The 20,330-nt window shown below is 43.0% G+C and overlaps 1 protein-coding gene across 1 annotated transcript in view; it reads right to left on the bottom strand.

The window, feature by feature from the left end:
• Positions 1 to 20,330, bottom strand: part of mmp24 (matrix metallopeptidase 24) — a 71,685-nt gene that overhangs the window by 36,141 nt on the left and 15,214 nt on the right. Inside the window, 2 exon segments of the mRNA XM_070842104.1 lie at positions 7,551 to 7,667; positions 9,178 to 9,326. Coding sequence (XP_070698205.1) covers positions 7,551 to 7,667; positions 9,178 to 9,326 — 266 coding nt within the window.

Consider the following 20,330-nt stretch of genomic DNA (forward strand, 5'->3'; position numbering starts at 1 on the left):
TTTAAGGTAAAAAACACACCTGCTGTGTGGTTGTTGCATAACATTAATGTAAATAAATGTGCTCTAATAATACTGGGCCTTAACACATTAGTGCTGTGTTGGTGCTGTATGGACCGAGGAGGCTTTACACCTGGTGCAGAAACCAGAATCAGAACGTAAAGTACATCAGTTTATTTTCAGTGATCAATAACCCTATCAAACCTAATTATTTAGTTTACTGTACTGCTGAAGCTCTACAGCAGCAGCAGCAGCACAGTTGAGGCCGTTTCTCTGTGAAAGCGCAGCAATAAGAGACAAACGAGGCAGAAAGGCCATTACAGAGTAATTGCAGGAGCCGAGACGTGCCATCCATGTCTATTTCCCCGTGATAGAAGGGAAGGTATATGATTACATGTTTTATCACTTCACCGTGATAAACCCCTTCTGAACCTTTCATATGATTTTCTGACCAGAGAGAATACATGAGAGATACAAGGGAGGTGGGGGGGGGCAGAGTGTTGAAGGACAGATGGAGCGATGGGGCGTAAAAGAAAAGACAAGACAAGAGAACGAAGTGAAAGAATAAATAAATGAAAGAAAACGACAGCAAAGCGAGAGGCTGAGTTCATTTCAGACAATCCGTCTCTCGACGGGGGGCGAACGCTTTGTTCCCAACCACAAAAATACATTATGGAAATCAATATCAGAACATTACACAGATGCAATAACTGAACAGTCACACATGGACACACAACAGCTTCCTGATGCGAATGAATAAGTCCATCTGGCAAAGACACAGTAATGTTTATCGCACTTTCCGGAGTTTACAAGTAGTCGGGGAGTCGTCATGCTGGGAGCGGATGTGTTCTTGTCGTGATGGAGTGACTATAAAACATCATCCGAATGATCAGATGATGCAAATTGAGTCTCAAATGAGATGCACAAAGGAAGAAGTGTCTAGTTGGAGCGTTTTCTGCAGCCAGTGGTTAATCTCGCTCTGTTGGAGGTGCAGCAGACCTCAGTGATGATCCCGTAATAACTGCAAACATCTCTCTCTCTCTCTCCTTCTGACATTATCTAAAAAAAAAAAAAAAAAACACCCTGTGTTGGACAGTATCGGACTGGTCACCACGCTCATCTCATGAAGGTGACAGTCGATAGTCACTGCGAGCTATTTGACGATTATTCAAATTGTTGTTTTATCATCGGTTAATATTTCCACCTTTACTGCTGAAATAGATATTACACATTTGAATTAAACGCCTCACAGTGAGAGAGGAAGCCGGACCAGAGCTAAGCTAAGCTAAGCTAAGCTAGCTATCAGACTGTTTGTGCCCACATCTTTACAGAGATTTAGGGAAAAAAAATTTAACTTCTCTTCAAATATTCCAGAATCATATCAATCGAAACATGAATAAACAAGTGCTGCTTTTGTTGACAAAAAGTAGATCTCATACTTAAATGTGTCATACTTCTGGAAAATGTCATCAGTTCATCATCATAATAATAATCATCATAAAACCAGGAGACGCCATGAAGCATCAGGTTAATGAAAGATCGATCCGCATGTCTTTAGAGCTGGTAAAGAGGTTCTGGGATCTCCAGGACCCTGAACGCAACATTAAAGTTAAAAAGGGGGGAGAAGAAATAACTTAATTTACACAGTTTTCCTCCTTTATAGGATTTCTGTTTGATCATTCCTTTGAATGGCCATGGGAAGGAAATCAGAGCGACTGCGGATATAAAACATGACTTGAAAAATAAAGAGGCTGTTGTGGAGTCAGGGGGAATATATCTTAACGGTTGCTAGTGTGTTTGGACAGAGTCTGCGCTGTCTCAGCTAATCTTGAAGAGCCGCACTGACTCTTCCAGTTAAGCAAATTCAAGCCTTTATATTTGACTTTTCTGACAGGCTGTTTGCTGCAGCATGGTGCACCGAATCGCTCTGTAAACAACTCATTGTGACTTTACGTGAAGCAGCTGAACTGTGTGGGAAAATGAACTCAAGCTTCTTTCGACAACGTCATGCATCATATATTTGTAGAAAGATAACGTCCAAATCTGACAGACGTTCGGTCATATGTGAAGGTGCTCCGATCAATCGGCGACCCGGCGTTATCGGCAGCACTATAATAACTTGGTGTATTGTCCTCATTTAGCTTCTATTCTAATTTTATAAAATGCTCTTTATTTATTTCATTCCACAGTAAAGTTAGATTTGTTAGTAACTAAGCTGCTCCCAGGAACCAATTTGTCAGTTCATGATACTTTCTCATCGCTTCATTTTAATACTTAACATAAAACATTGTCAAGAAGAGTTAAATAAATAATGCTACAGGATTGAGGATTCAAATAGATCCCTGTGATCAGTGATCCGTGCCACCTCCAGCGATCAGCGATCTGCTATGAAAACCCTGATGGAGCACCTTTACGCCTGAGTTTTTACTGCATTTCATAGCTGCCTGCATGCAAATCCCCTTATAAAGTTTATTTATAAATCCAAGTTTCCACCCTGAAGTCCAACGATTGATGATTGAGTGTGTGTGTGTGTGTGTGTGTGTGTGTGTGCGCCAGGCAGACAGCTAGGTAGCAGTTGTCTGATTTGAGTAAATGGTGTGGAACGTTACGGCAGTGAAGCTGGCCAAATGACCTGTGGCCAAAACACACAGATGGCATACTGTCTCACACACACACACACACACACACACACACACACACACACACACGTCTCACACTTCAGTTAGATATGCAGGGACAGCAGCCACACACACACACCCCATGCATTTAAATGACAAAATGTGCTGCTGGGAATGAAAACGATGGAGGGAACAGGTGAGTACGAGTGAACGGACGCCTGAAGTTAAAATCATGCATCATCGAAGGTGTCCCTGTATCACAGCAGCTCAGGTGAGTAGAATTAAAGAGATTCCTAACTAAGATGAATGGTGATAGTAAAGGAGAAGAGAGTTTAAGAGTCTGTAACGTAACGCTCAGCAGGTTTATCATGTTCACCATCTTAGGGTAGCCTGCTAGCATGCTGACATTTACACACACACATACAGGAATCAAAACATCGGCAGGATGAAACGAGGAGGGTCACCAAAAGCTGAGGGGGAACATGAATCTCAAATTAAATCACAATCCATCCAATAGTTGTGGAAATACGTCACCCAGAGCCATAAATATCAACCTCATCGTGGTGCTCGAGGGAAAGTGAGACGATTCATAGGATGCATCATCTGGGAACCGTGAATGTCTGTAAAAACGTTTAAGCCAGTCCACCCAGTAGATGCTGAGATAAATCACCGTTAAAGTCCAGAGAGTTTATCCTTTGGGTATCGGGAGTATAACAAGATACAAGATATTTTACTCAAAAATAAAAAACTGTCAATTTCTACAAAGCCAGAGGGATTCATCCTCTGGGGAACATGAATGTCTGTAGAGAGTTTGCGGCGAATCATCTGCTAGTTAAGATATATATTTCAGCCTGGACCAGCAGACACGGCCATCCCTCAAACCGAGCTAACAGCGTGGCTAAAATTAGATGAAAGAAATCTATGATTGTTTGAGATTCTCACACACACACACACACACACACACACACACACACACACACAGAACAGCCAAAGATGCAGATGCTCTCTTTCTCTTTCTGCTTCTCCGTCTCAATCAAACCTGCTTTGTTTGCAGGAAAGTTAAGAACAATGCAGCCGAAGCATCGACATCAAAGTTAAGCATCTTTCCTGCGATCGCCGTCTCTCTTCTTTTTTTTTTTTTTTTTGATGCCTTGTCTTTTACTCTCCCAGCTATTTTTTTTTCACGGTCCTGAGGCATCAGTGGAAATTTTCATTTAGAGATACACAGTTGCATAATCCTGCAGCTACAGCATCTAGCAGCGGGTGATAATTTCCCGTTGCCAGCAGCCCTAAAAATTCCTCCAAATGTGTCTCTCTGCATTGCTGTCAGTGTCACGTCAGCGCGCCGCTCCAGCTGCTCCAAAACTGCTCCTCAGAGCCGGGAGGAAAATCATCCCGACTGCGCTCATCAATATTCTCTAAATATCACTGGTTTCTTCAATATCCGCACACAGTGAGCACAACCAGAATTAACTTCCTCATTGTTTCCATGTAGAACGCGAGGTTGGATGTGGGTTGTGTGTGTGTAGAGAATAAAATATGGTGGAATATGATATTTCTGTGTGGTGCATTTACACTCTGCACACAGCGGATTTGGCTGTATTTTGGGTTTGCAACACACCGAGCACCCAGATAGACTGTGGAGACGTCGATTATGCAGCAGCAGGAGTATTTTGAGAAGCTCCTGATGATGTTTTAATACTTCAATACATTTAAATACCACCACTAAAAACATATTCTAGGCATAAATAGGTATACAGGCACCGTCTTTACGCCTCAGGCCATTCAAACATGAACTCTTCTGTAGCTAAACTAACCCCATCGTCACGTTTATGGAAGACCAGGGGTGCCAAGGATGATTTGGTTGGTGTTTCTACACCTCCCCCCCCCCTGCAGTGATCACATCCCCTTTAATGTGATCCTGCACGGTGATAGCGGAGGTCACACCTGCGATTCATTCAAGTTACCAGCAACACGGAGACGAACATCAACCTCAAAGCACTGTAACAAAATGTGAATCTGTAAATAATGTGATCCAGGAGCAGCTTCTTCACGTCTCCTGAATCACATCAGTGTGATTCATAGGAGGCAGGGCTGGCGGTAGACATGGTTCGGCGCCTAAGAAGAACAATTAGGTTAAAAATGCAGCTGGAACAACGGCAGCCGGGCCGAAGACTGACTGAGCTGCACTGCAGGAATGTGACAGCTGATAGCAGGTGAAACATAAGGAGGAGGGCTGAGGAGACAAATACAGTAAGGGGTAACCAGATAGGACTGTGATCTCACACTGTGGGTTTTATGTAACGCTATAGAGTGGGTAGCCGTAATGCAGGAGAACTGGGATGCCTTCAGTGTCTCTTGGGAGTGGAGTAATTTACATTAGACCTACAAAGCTCGGAGTGGGGAGGTGTGGAGGAGAGAGAGGGATGAAAGGAGTGAGAGAAAGAGAGGAGAGTGGAAAGGGATTCAAATTTCTAACCGAGGAAACTCGTCATAGTAGCAGCGAAAGGACAAGTCATCAAAAATACATTACAATTTAAAAACTAACCAAAAAGGGAGATGAAGAAAAAGAGAGCAGAGACAGAAATAGAGGAAGGAAAACGAAGGACAGAATGAGACAGATATTCAAACCCCAAAATTTAAGGAATAGTTTGACATTTATGGAAATAAGCTTATTCGCTTCTTAGAAGATTAGTTTAGTTTTTTCCGGCACATCGTGAAAAAGCAGCAAAATCCACCTTCCAGCACCTCTAAAGCTCAATAATTAGCATTTTATATCTCCTCGAAAATATTTGCACAAGCAAATTAGCTGTATCTGAACGGAAGATTTAGGAATCAGGGTCTCTGATGGTCACAAATAACAGGAACTTATCAACGGGAAAAGTGGCACTAATGTTGGTTCTCTCTCATGTTTACATGCGAGTGTTACGAAGACGGATCCAGACAGATGGTAAAAAGGTGCAGTTCAAAAGTATTTACTACGAATACTAACCTGACTAGACTGAAAAACTCTCTACCAGATACAAACACTACACACACGGGCACAAGACGATCTGGCTCAGGACAAACATAGACGATATGTACACCAGGGAGGGGGGGGGGCACAGGACAGATAACCACAGGAGCAGGAAACACACAAGTGCAGGAAGTCAAATCTGAAACGAGAGGGAGGGGTTGAACGCCAAAATAAAACAGGAAATACAAAACACATGGACTAAACTTAAGACCACAGGATGCTGCGCAACACACTCGACACCATGCAAACAGTCTACAGATGAGACGAACACACGATGGATAATCAGAAAATGGTCTGTAACCTGTATTGAAACGCTCTCCATCACAGCCCTTTTCTCTAAACACACACCCAGCTTATGCTATTGATTGTTGAGCTGGTCTGTTTTTCCAGCTGAGAAGACCTGGAACTCGCACCTTAGGTTCAGCAACTTAAAGGAGGGTAATTCTGCAGATTTTCTCCTGACTTTGCATCATTATGCAACATAGACGACGTTAATCTTTCCTCCTACAGATTTCCTATCTGCCCCCCATAAGAAAACCATTTTAACAGTTTAATGCTGGAATCAGACACTTGGGAATTAACGAATAGGGATTTCGGTGTAGGGAGGAGGCGGAGGCCGCCACAGCTGAGAGCCAAACACCAACAGCCAGGAGTGAGGAGAACAGCACAATGCATTCTGGTAGTTGTAGGCTTTCTGTCTTTTAAAGCACGCAGTCCTCTCTCTGTTTTCTCTGATCATGTAGCATCGATTTGATAAAAGATTTGCACCTTTCTGCTGCATAGACAGCCCAGTTTTATGAAACACTTCTTTAAGTTAAGGATTGTTTAGTTGTATTGTTTCGTTTTAACAGCAGCGAAGGCCGCCGAGAGCTCACGGAGAAATATTTGATCATGAACGTTGTTATTTGAAACTGCAGCTGGACTTAATTGTTCATCAATAATGGCAGACAGAGAGAAGATGGAAACAAGGCGCCATGGGCAGCAATGTGCTGGGGGGGAAACGATTACTTTAGTTTGAGTTACTTTCAGTGAGGAACTGCCCAAATACATGGAGCATTGTTTCTATTTAATTCATGACAATCAAGCTTGTTTTGAATGAGAGAGACAGAGTGGGAGAACCAAATAGGGGCAGAGAAAGAGAGAGAGGATGAAGTGGGCAGTGGGAACGACGGCAGTTGGGATGTGTTCAATGTCTCGTGGGACGGCTTTAATCTGCGTTAAACCTATATTACATACAGTGGAGGATTTCACTGTATGCAGACAGTAAAGGACAATAGAATAAGGTGGATAGAGAGGAGGAAAGAAGAGAAAGATGGAGAGACGAGTGGGTGGATGTAATGCAGGGATACGAGATGCATTCAGGGTCCTGTGGGACGGAGCTAATTTACATTAGGCCTCGCCAAGTTCAGACTGGGAGAGGAGAGAGAGAAGGCAACTAACAATCAGAGAGGAAGGGGAAGAGGAGAAGGATGGAGATAGAAAAATAGAAGAAAATGTGTGAAAAGAGTGAAAGGAAGACAGAGCAGGAAAATAATAGTGACACAGAGCAAGAGAGAGCAAAGAGATGGATGAATGAAGACAGATGGATGGATGGATGAAGACAGATGGATGGATGGATGGATGAATGTGGATGGATGGATGGAGATAGATAGTTGGACAGATGGATGCATGAAGACAGATAGATGGATGGATGGATGCATGAAGATGGATGGATGGATGGATGCATGAAGACAGATGGACGGATGTTTGATAGATGGTGGACGGATGTAGACAGATGGATGGGTGGATGGATGCATGAAGACAGATAGATGGATGGATGGATGCATGAAGACAGATGTATGGATGTTCGATAGATGGTGGACGGATGTAGACAGATGGATGGGTGGATGAATGGACAGAAGAACTGATAGATAGGTAACCTGTAGGAGATCTTTTTATCCCTCCATTTCTGCCCCGTCAGGGCGTAGCGTTTATTCCTCTGCCGGCGGCTGGTGTGCGGATGATCTGGGACGCCACAGCGAGGTCTCCTCATCCACCTGAACACAACGAGACATTTTAAATTTCACTGCTCACGTCACACTAAAGGAGCAGCACTGTTACAGCCGGTTCCTCAAAATCACAGTATTCATCATGAAAATGTGGTTGAAATGCTTTTCATGCAGTCATAACTGGAGTTTAGACGACAGGAAGACAGTTTGGCTGGAGTGTAAACTAAGCTGAAACACACCAGTGTCACAGTAATGTTGTCCTTTACATGACAGGTGTTGATGGAGTTCAGATCTTGGAGGTGGGCAGTATGATGTATAAGAGGATAACCAGTTTACCACCGAGGACGATGACTGAGAGCAGTGTTAAGTTAAACATCCCTGTTTAGACCATCAGCAACACAAACTGGAGTTCACTCAGCCAGATTCAGCAGCACACTCCGGCTAAATATGTCACCTGGAGTCAGTTTTAGTGCATCTGTATCGCCTTCAATCACAACCTCAAAAGGTTTCATAGCTACCATAAAATAACGTTACTGGCACAGCATTGAATTCAAATTTAAAGCAGCGATGATCAATATTTGTAACGGATGAAATGACTACGTGTAACGTGAAGAGGGTCACTTGCTTCTTCGCCTCTGTTTTTTGTTTTAGGATTGATTTTGAGACCTTGTAGTTCCTCATGATCATTTGCACAGTGCGAGATCCTCGGGCAGAGCTCCTCTGTCTTTTCAGAGTCCAGGCTGAAAACTAAAGGGGACAGAAGCTTTGCCAGCAGGACCTGGACTGACCTGCCTGAGGACATTAGGCTGTCTGAGTCAGCGTCTACTTGAGCTGCCTGCTGTTTACTTTATTACTTTTCTTGTTTTACAATGTGCGTATTTTTTATGGTTTTAATTGTCTTGTCTGTAAAGCACATTGTAACGGTGTATTGAAAGGCACTATTTTGGAAACGTTTGCTGTTTTGGTTCAGTCTCACTGCTCTCATGGCATCGTTGGCAACAGTAGGTAATCATTCAGCCAAAAAGCTCTGTTAAACATCTTGTCTTCGGCCTCACACAGCACACAGACGCAGTCATCATAGTGAAGATTTCTCTCAGGAGTTACCGGAGACCAAACAGATTCAAAGGAGAGTAAATATTACACTTAAATTTGTCAGGTGGCCAGAAATACAACTCTAACTGTAAGCTGCAAGTTAGTTTGCGAGAGGTGTGAATAGGCAACTGCTCACTAATAAGTGGCCAAAAAATGAAGGCATGTATGACCTCGGTCTGGTGTAACATACTGAAGCAAAGTATGATTTAAAACAAACCTATCGCCACACAACAACATCCATATTGGAGAAATCATGACATCCATGGTCATGACATCTACATCTCCCCAAAATAACATCGTTTATTTTCTGTTCTTGCTCTCCAAATTACGTTTTGTTTAGTAAAGGGGTTGTTGGATAGTTTCTAAACTAAACTAAGTCTAAACTAAAAACTAAAAATCGGTTAAAGGCTTATCTTTGGTTTATATTGTGCAAACACAAGTCCCCTCAAACTATTGAGTTACTCACTCTATTGTCGTCTCGTCCAGTATTCCTGTCACAGGAATGCCATAGAAGCGTTGCATGGCGGCCACAGCGGACTGCATCGCTTTCTCCTGCCGCAGGTCTGATGTACGGACATCGTGAGGCAGCAGGTAGCCGTAAGTCTTCAGCCACGTCTGAGAGAGACAAAGAGATAAAAACAACAGGCGTGGAGAATGAGTAGGATAAACATGACAGTTAGAATCTGTTACAACTGTTGAGGCGCTGTCTTTACCTCAAAATTCAGTTTAACCAAGAAACAATTGTTTGACTAATCAATAAGTTGATAAAGCAGACTATCGTCTGCAAACAAAGGGACCTCTTCAAATAGTGAAGGCCTGAGCATGTTTGTGAATATTATTGTGATGATACAGATGTCATTTTCCAGTAAGATCTAATGGCAACAAGTTCACTCTCCATAAAAATGATAATTAAATGACTCATCAGCTGGAAGCAGAAAGCAACTCTACCAACAAAATTAAAAATGAAACATTGATGTGTTGAATAAACAGAACTGAATTTATATTCAAACAACAGTATTTCTGCTCTTGATACCTCTCTGGGATTTCTTCTGTTTGGATCAACACATAAAATACATTATTGGCTCTGTATCAGGGGAGAGCCCCCCCCCCCCAAGAATGAACCAACCTTAGTGTTTAGAGGAAAGTTTCATGTATTGGTTACAGGCTGAGGTTCAGATGTGTTACATTAATCAAAAATCTCCTTTCAGACATGCATCTAATGAGATAAATGGGATTCTACACGCAGTGCGTCTGAGCGGGCGTCTGGGTCACATCTATATAAACAATGACAATCTTAAAGGTCCCATATTCTGCACGATTTTTATGTTTTGATGTCTTTCCAGCATAAATGCATCTCCGGTGTGTCCGCGGGTCTCCAGACAACCAGAGACAACATCTCTCTCTCTCTCTTTCATCATCTCTTTTTTCTCTCTTGCTCAGTTTTTCAGTAAATGTGTTTAAATTTGGCTCATCTGTTGATAATGTGACCTCCAGTCCTCCAGCCCTTCAGCAGGCCGACTGTTCCCACCTGGCTGCCCGCCATTGTTTTTTCCCCTCATTAACACAAAGATGTCGAGGCTGAGAACAAAGCACATAAATTGCTCTGTTCTTCTGAAAACAGCCGCAGCAACTATGTCCAGTACGAGAAAAACCATTACACCATGGAAACCCCTTCTAGTAGGACCTCCTAACACCAGTATGAGCTTGAAAATGAGCAGAAGATGGGACCTTTAACCTTCACGTAACACTTTTGGAGCATGTGTAAATGTGTAAACTGGACACTGTCAGACATAACGTGAGAGATTAAATGCACCTCTTGTTCACCTGCTTGAGATTACAGTGATACACTCCTCAGGTAAACAAAATACAACTATATAAACGCTGAATTATGGGAACCGTCATTCCAAAGGTTAGAGGGGATAATGGAGGTTGTTGGGGGTGCTCAGTCACAGTCTCAGTTACAGCAAACAGCAATATGGGCACAAACACTGAAGTCGACCGACAACCAAAAATATAAAGTAAGAGTTCCCCCCACAGTGACGGTGTCTCACACTACACATGTCTTTCGTTAGTGGAGTCCTCCTCTGATGTGGCGAAGCAGAAGAGAAAGGAGGGAGTAAAGGGTGCGGTGACAAAGTGGAAGAGGATGAAAACAGACTCAGGCTGGGGAAAAGAGAGAGCACACAAGAGGGAGATGTATCGAATATGTCAGAGAGAAGCTGAGAGAGGAAGATGAAAGGATGAGGAAGGAGCTATTCCTCCAGAAAAGTTCCCCCTGAAATTTTGATTCACACTGATCCAAAATCGATGCTGAATCCACAAGTTTCCACGGTTGACTCTTATTACGCTGTATTTTTCGCTTTGCAGCATGTCTGTCTCTTTAATATGACATAACACGATCTCACAACCCTCCTGAGAGAAAGAGATGGGGGGGGGGGGAGAGGAAGATGAAGAAGGGGGAGGAAGGAGAGGTAAATAAAGAGGAGGAAAGAACGGCGGAGAAAGAGAGAGCGAGGGGAGCTGAAAGAGAGAAAGAGCAGCAGAGAGACAGATGAGAGGAAGGAGGAAGGGTGAGGAGGGTTGGGAGAGATAACGAGGGGGAGGTTGAGCCCTTCTCTACAGTAGGTCATTAATATTTCAAAGTGTGTGCCAGCCTCTCGCAGCCAGCCCGAGCCCAGCAGCCAGCACTCAGCTCCAACATGAGCGTCTGCTTAACCACCATGACGGACGCGGGGAGGTTACCAGCGCCCAAGGATCCAGTCTGTCCGAGAAATAGTTCCCCCGTCTGAGCGCAGCCGTCCACCGAACAGCTCTGTTCTTTCATTCCAAAATATGATTTCAAAATAAAACGTGTAACGGGCTGTTTATTGTTTCATATAAGTAAATATCACCAAACTGTGATATTTAAGGAAGGATCGGTTTTCTTTTGCTGTTGATGAGATCAAATAAAACAACAAGTCCTGCAAATTAAATGACGCCACACACACTCAAGCCTCCTCTCGGCTGCCGACCGACCACCACTGTGCTGTTCAGGTCTCTTTGGCTAATGTGTGTTTTTATTACACCGTCTTTTGATTCTTTATTGTCTTTTATTTGAACTCGTAGCACACCGAGGGGGTCGCTAAGCAGACTTCCGTTGTTCTTTGAGCATAATGACAATAAAGATCTGTCCATCTGTGTCTGTCTGTCTGATTAACGTCGACAGATTGAGTGAGTTTTATGATGTGACAACGCTGCGGTTAAGGTTTGGTTCAGGGCCATATAATCAGCTGCAATCCACATTCACACACAGAGAGCATAAACGCCTCTGATTTCTCCGTCAGCATGTCACTTCATGTTTGTCGGCAGTCGACAGCGTATGTAGGCCGCACCGAACCAACTGATTGTTGTGTTTTTTAAGCTCGACACATTTATTCCCATCACAGGTAGCTGCTGTACAGAAAGAGGAAGCAGGAGGTCTGGAGCTACGTTAGCGCTGGTCTCCAACGCCTGTGTTTAGCTCTCTTATTTAGATTGTGATCCTAATCTGCTTTTAATCCCAAGCGTAAATGTGAACACAATGTGCCGCGTGGTCCGTGAGCCGAAAGGAAACCGACTGCTTACAATCCAATTAAAAATCTGTGGTGATGACATCGGCGCTGTCCTCTAACAAAACATCTCAATCTGATTCCTGTAATTGAATTCTGTTCCATCCAGACACTGATTAAAACGGAGCTCCAGGCGGGAATCAACTAAACAAATCGTCAAGATACAAGACCTCTATTTGGAAAAGACAAAAGCAATGATTGGCTCTGTTTACTTCATAAGGAATAAACTAGACGGTGTCATCCCAACGAGCGCAGAGATTTCATCAGGCGGTAAATGAGGTCGCTGGGGTCTCCGGTTTCTTCATTTCACAAGTGCCCATGTGTCAATATTTCATTTTGGGATCCCCGACAACATAAAGGAAGAGAAAAAGGCTTCCAGAGAACTAAAGCCTGAAGAACCTCCTTACTGTAAAACACACACACACACACACTCTTCTCTTTCTATCTGTGTGAAGACACACACACACATAATGCTTTGCCTACAGCCTCAGCCTGACGTTAACCAAATACTAACCTTCACCTGAAGACCAAGTTTTGACCCTGAAATGGTGCTTTGAAGTTGTAAAGAACAAGCAAAATGTGTTCTCATATTTACACACACACACACGCACACACACACACACACGCACACACACTCTGCAATGAAGTCTCTAAAGACTACAATGCTGCATTAGTCGGTATGTTTGTGTGTGTGTTTGTGTGTCACGTGTCACTGAATGTGTTTGCATCCTTGCACCCCTTGGTGTGTGCATGTCAGTGTGTGTGTGTGTGTGTGTGTGTGTGTGTATGTGCGCGCATGTCAGTGTGTGTGTGTACTCTGCTGACGAGGGGGCCAGCTGCTGTTGGCTCAGAGGAAGAAGTCTGAATTAAATAATTTACCAACTGCCATTACACAACAATTACTACAGTGCCATCAAAGCTCTGCACACACACACACACACACACACACACACACAGGTTTATCACACACCATGAGTACAGTAACATAAATCACAGGCGAGATTAAAACCAGTGATTTATGTTACACAAACTGCATATTTAATTAACATTCTTATCTGACTTGGAAAAAATAGTTTCTTTTAGCTGGTGGGCACCGATTCATGACACGTTCTGGGACTTTCAGAAACCTCGGAGACACACACACACACACACCTACACACACACACACACACACCTACACACACCTACACACACCTACACACACCTACACACACCTACACACACACACACACACACACACACACACACACACACACACACACACACACACACAAATATCCAGCAGTGCACAAAAGGCTGCACACTTACAGCCTCCATGTAAGTAATGCTTTGCTCAGAACGATGAGAGTTTCACTGCCCTGTAGGACAAAATGTGTCTTGAGGACGTTCACAGGATTGATCAAGAAAACCAATCAATCAATCAATCAATCAATCAATCAATCAGTGCTTCGCCGGCTTTCAAAGCTCGACATCTGTGCCGAAAGCTGGAGAGCCACAGACATATGGCTGGACAGCCACACGACGACGACGCATCACGTTTTAAATCAAGACGATAAAGGGACAGTTCAGCCTTTTTTTTGACACAGTAGGTTAAGTAGGTTCCTTCCCACAGATGTGTTTTCATGCAGAGGCAGAAAAGTTGAGACAGAACTTCTCTTGTTTAACTTTTGGTTGCTGTGACCAGTCATCTGATACCAGCTGTACCTGTGATGCTGCTGCTGTACTGACATGATGCCAATAAAAGGTTTATACGTGTGCTGAGTTGTTTATTATCCAAACAAAGACGCTCACAGGCGTGGGACAGAAAGAAACAAGGATGCAGATGACAAGGCCGTAAATATCACAGCAAATGAAGAGAAAAGACAATAAGGGGGTGCAGCACAATAACAGAAGTGTTTTCATTTAAATATTTAATGACGCTTTAATGATTTAAATCACATTTTACTTGCACGACGGCTGCGAACGCTGATGATTCAAGCTTCGCTGCTGGAGCCACCTTCAATATTTCTGCTGGAGGGGCGCAGCATTCGTCGTCTCTGAAGGCGACAGTGAACAAAATATACATCAAAATAAAAAGCATACCAGAAAAGGGCTCATTATATAAGCTACATCAAGGCTGTGCAATACTGTTCTTCTGACTGGTGCAATAAGTCATCACTTCATCTATTCTACTATATACTGCAAAGCTTTTTTATTCTATTTATATTATATTCTACTTATACAGGCACCTGTTGTTGAACTTATCTTTGCACGGTGTTTGTTCTTTGCTGCCGTAAATTTGCAAAATTCCCCCAATGTGGGACGAATAAAGGTTTATCTTATCTTATCCTCTTCATTTAGTTATTTTGCTGCTCATGGCGCCGGCATTTTTGCTAGATTTCCACTTATTGAGCCTGAAGCAGCATCAGTAGATGTTGAAGGACCAGCCGTCACCTTTAGATTACTCATACTGTGCTGACGTGATGACATCCTCCCAAAGAGATGAAGCCTAAGTTGTCTCTTTCATATAAGGTGACTCACTTTTCACTTTAAAATCCAATCATGGCTAAAGAAGAGAAGGAGAACAGAGATGAGGCCTGACTGAATGATTACCGCTTTGAGATGTTGGCCCTGCTGGGAGCAAAATGAGGAAGGAATAACGCTCTCTCTCTCTCTCTCTCTCTCTCTCTCTCTCTCTCTCTCTCTCCTGTCAAACGCCCTCACTCTGCTCCACTACTGCTCTGATGTATCCAACAGAGACTGCTATCGTCTGAACAGCAGCGTTGGTAATGTGTTTAGAAGCTTAAAATGACGCACGTCTGCACTCTCTGGACAAGGAACCTCTTGTGGTCGTGCGAACAACGACCGTCTTTGAGAAGCGAGGGAGGAAACAGAAGTCGATGTTATGATGCTGCAAAAAGAGTTTGGTTTGGATGGTTGAGAATGAAAAATGTCTGACATTGATACTGAGGATCATTGTCTGAGTCCCATCCTGCTTCGTAGCAACAGGAAACTTATTGGACGGGCTTCCGATCTCCCCTGGAAAAGACCATAAAATCCATAACAGGAAACGTGATTTCAGAGATGAACTGATGAACGGGCCTAATAGTTCATTCAAATTTATTAGAGGGCTGCTGCAACTGTTGCATCATGATCCGAACAAAAGGCCCACAACATCTTTGCCTTGTGCTTTTCACTGCACGTGATGCATTTGTGATTTAGCAGAAAAACGAGCACAGCAACACACACACAGTTACATTTTTCTGCATAATCTGAAAGCACCCACACCGTTATCTCAGCTAAACACTAGTTCTGTGACGCCAGCATGGTAAAAACGTACTTTAGTCGTCTGTCTAATTAGTCATCACTTCTGGCAACACCACAGTTTTTAAGTGCTGCTGTTGGTTGAAATCCTTTCTGCCACAAGAGATCGAGATGACAAATTACTACAAAACACACAACAGAATATTGTAGGAAACCTTCATTACTACAGCTTTAATTTCAGAAAGCACTACACCCAATCAGATGCGCGTTACTTTAAAAACAGTGACAAATGGTCTGTTTGGTCGGCCCTGAGCGGCTCTCAGGTCTGAATGGTAGGTCTGAGTGTGTAAATGAAATTAAGCTCATGTTGAACATGAATCAGTCCCAGAAATAATCAGCAACGGAAGACAAACACACACAAAAAAAGTAAAACTACAAACATTTTAGCATCAAAATATACCAAAAGTAGAAGTAATAACTGTGCTGAATGACTCATTGGAGTTTAATAAGTGATGCATTCATGTGTTCATATCACTTTAATGTTGCAGCTGGTAAAGGTGGAGCTCAGTTTTACTGCTGGGAATCAATTTGTAGCAAAAACATAGAACAGAAAGTACAACACGGAGAAGCATAACCTAGCAATAAATGTAAATACTCCAGTACAATATTGAGGTACTTGTACTCTACTTAAGTACAGTACTACATTCCTCCCCTTATAATAACAGGATCAGGTTGCAGGTTGAGGTCATATTTACTGTCAGCATCATCACTCCGGGTCAAGAACACTCATGAGTGAGTAATGTGTGTCAATGCATCATCTTAAACCCGTAAACCTCTACTCAGTTAAATAAATGTCATTAAAACATCAGCAACAAACAAAACTGCCGCCCCCCCGAAATCCAAATTCTGCTCTGCAAAAAACAACATTTTCACCGCAGCTCCAAAACCTGATGCAGTGTTTTGTTTGTATTGGAAAGAACATGAAACCTTTCAGAAACATGGACACTTAAATGTTCCTTTTCTACTTCTTGTCCCAAACTAAAGCTGTATCTATATTTCTGCATTCATCTAAATGTAAATCCACTGAGGTGCAGAATTATTCATGATGAACGGACTACAGTAGGAAGCATGTGGAGACCAAAAGTGCAGTCCAACACTGCAGCCAGAGAAATACCACAAGCACTGAAGCGCCGTTAGTGCGTTAAGGCGGGTTTATTAGTACAGTTTGATTTGTTTCACAGCACAACCGGGACAGGAGCGACCTGACAAGACGATTTCTCAACAGAGGAGCAGAGAGAGCGTCTCCAGTCAATCATCTCTCACACAGCCAGAAAGTTCCAGCTCGCACGTTTGGAGCTGCAGCCCTGTTTTCTCTCTGGGAGTCTTTCTGCCAGGCTGTCTGTTCGCATCTATGTCCACCTGCCTGTCTGTCAGCCTGATTGGCTGTCTGTCTGTCTCTGAGCCGGTTTGGCCGTCTCTCTCTCTCTCTCTCTCTCTCTCTCTCTCTCCCTGATGCCTCAACCTGTGCATCAGCCTGCCAGTGTGCCTCCTCCGTCTGTCTACTGGGATAAAAATAGACCTTATCTCCCCCTGCTAAACTATTTACCGTCTCTCAGCTTGAGTGCAGCCTGCCGGGCACTTCCCCTGTCCAAACTGAGCGTATGGTCCGATAAGTGGGCTGTTAATCATACTGAATGCTTCCTCTAATACTGTGTTCCTCTAACATCAAGGTGTTGCACTGGTTTCTGGGCGTCACTGAGAAAACATCCACAAAATACTGACTCACAAGTAGAGTACAATAAAATACTAAATACAGCTTGAATGTCAAATCTCTGAGTCACAAAAGAACTGAGACGCGTGTGCATCTTAAATGGTAGATGGTAAATGGTCTGTACCACTGTATCACTCATACAGGAGGAGTCTGAGTCTTCTGTTATCAGTCAGAGGTTGATGAGAACTGCTTGTCTGACAGTTTAAAACCCAAAGATGTTGCGCTTAATATCATATACGGTAAAAAAAAAAGTGGGAAATGGTCACATTTCAGAAGCTGGAACCAGCAAAGTTTTGTCATTTCTGCGTGGAAATTATCAATCAATTATCAAATATGTTGCAAAGAAATTCTCTTAGTTTGTATTTTATATCAAATGTGAGAAAAATAAGCTGAAAAACAAGAGTGACATTAATGCAAGAAGCAGGAAAATGCTGCACTCCTCATAAACATCTCACCCCTGCTGCCAACCACACACACACACACACACACACACCCCGAGTGTGTCAGCCTGTTATTTTCAGCGGCTGCTTTAGGGCCGGTACCAAACTGTGCACCTTACATTACAGACACAGTGCACATAATCACGCTCCCCTGGGTGCCCTAAATTGAATATGCCTCAACGTTGGCTGCATCACACATTACGTCAGTGTCAGACGGGGAAAAAAAGAAACAAAAAACAGCAGCAGCACCTGGAGGCAAGCGAGCGCACCTTTAAAACGCTCCCGATGAGTAATATAGAGCTTTCCTGAACCCTCCATTTCTGCCTGCATCCTTCAAGAACAAGTAATTACCATCATTCCTTTTTATTTTTAGAGTTATCGCCTTTATAACTTGCTCCTCTTGTCGTGTGCCGCCGTTACTAGAAATGTTCCCAGGTGTGTCCGTGTCAGAGAAACAATATGATACCTGATTTTAATCAAAGATATCATAATGGTGCTTATTTTGACACCTTAAATTTGGGGGAATATCGCTCAACACATCACACGTTTTTGTTTCTTTCAGTTCAACAAACCGAGCTAAACCGTTCAATGCAGCAGTAGTTCATGTTGTCTATGTTATTCAGGCAAAGCTCGAGCACGACTCAGGTCATGAAATACCTGATCAAAGAATAAGTGGAATAAAAAGAAGCTCAAAAGATTGAAAACAATGATGGAAATCAGAGGTTTCTGTGCAAGTGTTAATTCATTAATTTACTTAAGTAAAAAGAAGCAATATGAAATTATGAAAAGTGAAAGCACCCATGATCCTCCTCCTCCACTCCGGTGAGTGTCATTATCACGTCAGGCCTTTCTCAATACCAAGTATCGTCATTATAATATACATTTACAATAAAACTAAATATAATATTAAACACAACCCAGCCTCGTTTCCATTTTAAAAACCACACTAACATTTAAACATTTTTTTAAATGATTTACTATTTATTTACTCGCATGAAAGTCTAAAAAACGACATCTCGCTACATAACAGTAGTGTTTCCAAAATTAAAACTGAACATGTGCTTTGTCTGCTGTTGCCGCTGGTCGGTAGGAAAAGCACTCTGGGATACGTGGCTGTCAGAAGTCACCACCTGATGCATCCTGGGACAAATGGGCGGAGCGAGAGCACATGTACTTTTGCTTGATGCGGACTTGATGCGCATGGTGCATCCGTGCATGGATTTAACACGGATACCCGGAAACAGGCACAGCACAGAAATACTGAAAGGACATCATGAAAAGTTTCGTGGCCATAGTTTAGTAACCTCACAGAACCAAACCTCGCTTTCCGCCTACATGACTCAAATAATGGGAACTGAGTTTTGTGGGTCTGATGGAGTCGCTCGCTGAGTTCCATCAAATGATGGTTGAACAGGTAATGAAGCTTATTTGAGACACTGGAAGCAATGAAGAAACAATCAAACTACTACTCAGTGATAACGGGCTGCACACACACACACACACACAAGCTCTCTGCAGCACTGTACTCTTTATCAAACGGCAAGTTATTATCAGGTGCAGGCCTACCAGAAGAGTGTGTGTGTGTGTGTGTGTGTGAGAAACAAGCTCTCCGAGGCCTCAGGCTGCCACCGACTATAAACTAACACCGAATGGAAATACTCACGTACAAGTACCTTAAATTTACATTAATGTACTAAGTACTTTTTCCCCAGTGATGAAATATAACTGAGGTTCAGTCCACAGCAGAATAAAAAGTCCTACGTGCAACTTCAGAGGATCTTTTGTGAGAGGCGACAGAAAAGGGAAGTGAATCACTGTGTGCACTCACCTCACTTCTCCCTGTTCCTGCAAACATCACGCACAATAATAAGAATCCGCTGAAGAAATCAAAAGTCAACACAGCCTGGTGATTAATGAATGAAATCACTGTTCGCTGCAGCAGCCGCCGTTTTATATATTTGCACGGAAAATGAAAAGGAGTCGGCATCGTTTTGTCGGGGAGGATTCCCTCGTCAGCGGCGGACGGGGAATGAAGAGGGCAGATTTGTAGATGTTTGGTAATGAAATTCATTCCCATCATTTGTACACTGGGAGGAGAGAGAAGACGACGCAGACACAACCTGACGTGACCAAACTCATCAGCTGGTGTAAACTCTGGGTTTCCCTTTTTGTGCAGGCGAACACATATTTACCACAACAAGTGAATGTGAACGAGCTTCAGACGTTTTATGTTTTCATAAAAAGGAATCTCTCAGAACACGATAATACTGATAACGATGTTGAGACAGTGATCAGAAGTCGCCTTCAGTTATCACTGTGCACTAACAGCAGTAGAGGTACGAAGTCTGGTGGTATTGGATATATGATATATAAATAAATACACTGGGAGGGGCGGGACTTCACCTCTCTATAAAACACCTGAAGTCATTATGTCACTTCCTGTCTAGACTAACTAGATCAGGGGGTCAAACTCAATCAAAGAAGGGGCCAAAATTTAAAACACGGTCTAAGTCGCGGGCCAAACGGGCTCAGCATTTAGTGAAGAGTATTTTATTATTATTATTATTAGTAGTAGTAG

Source organism: Pempheris klunzingeri, chromosome 2 (assembly GCF_042242105.1).
Source record: "Pempheris klunzingeri isolate RE-2024b chromosome 2, fPemKlu1.hap1, whole genome shotgun sequence".
NCBI lineage: Eukaryota > Metazoa > Chordata > Actinopteri > Acropomatiformes > Pempheridae > Pempheris > Pempheris klunzingeri.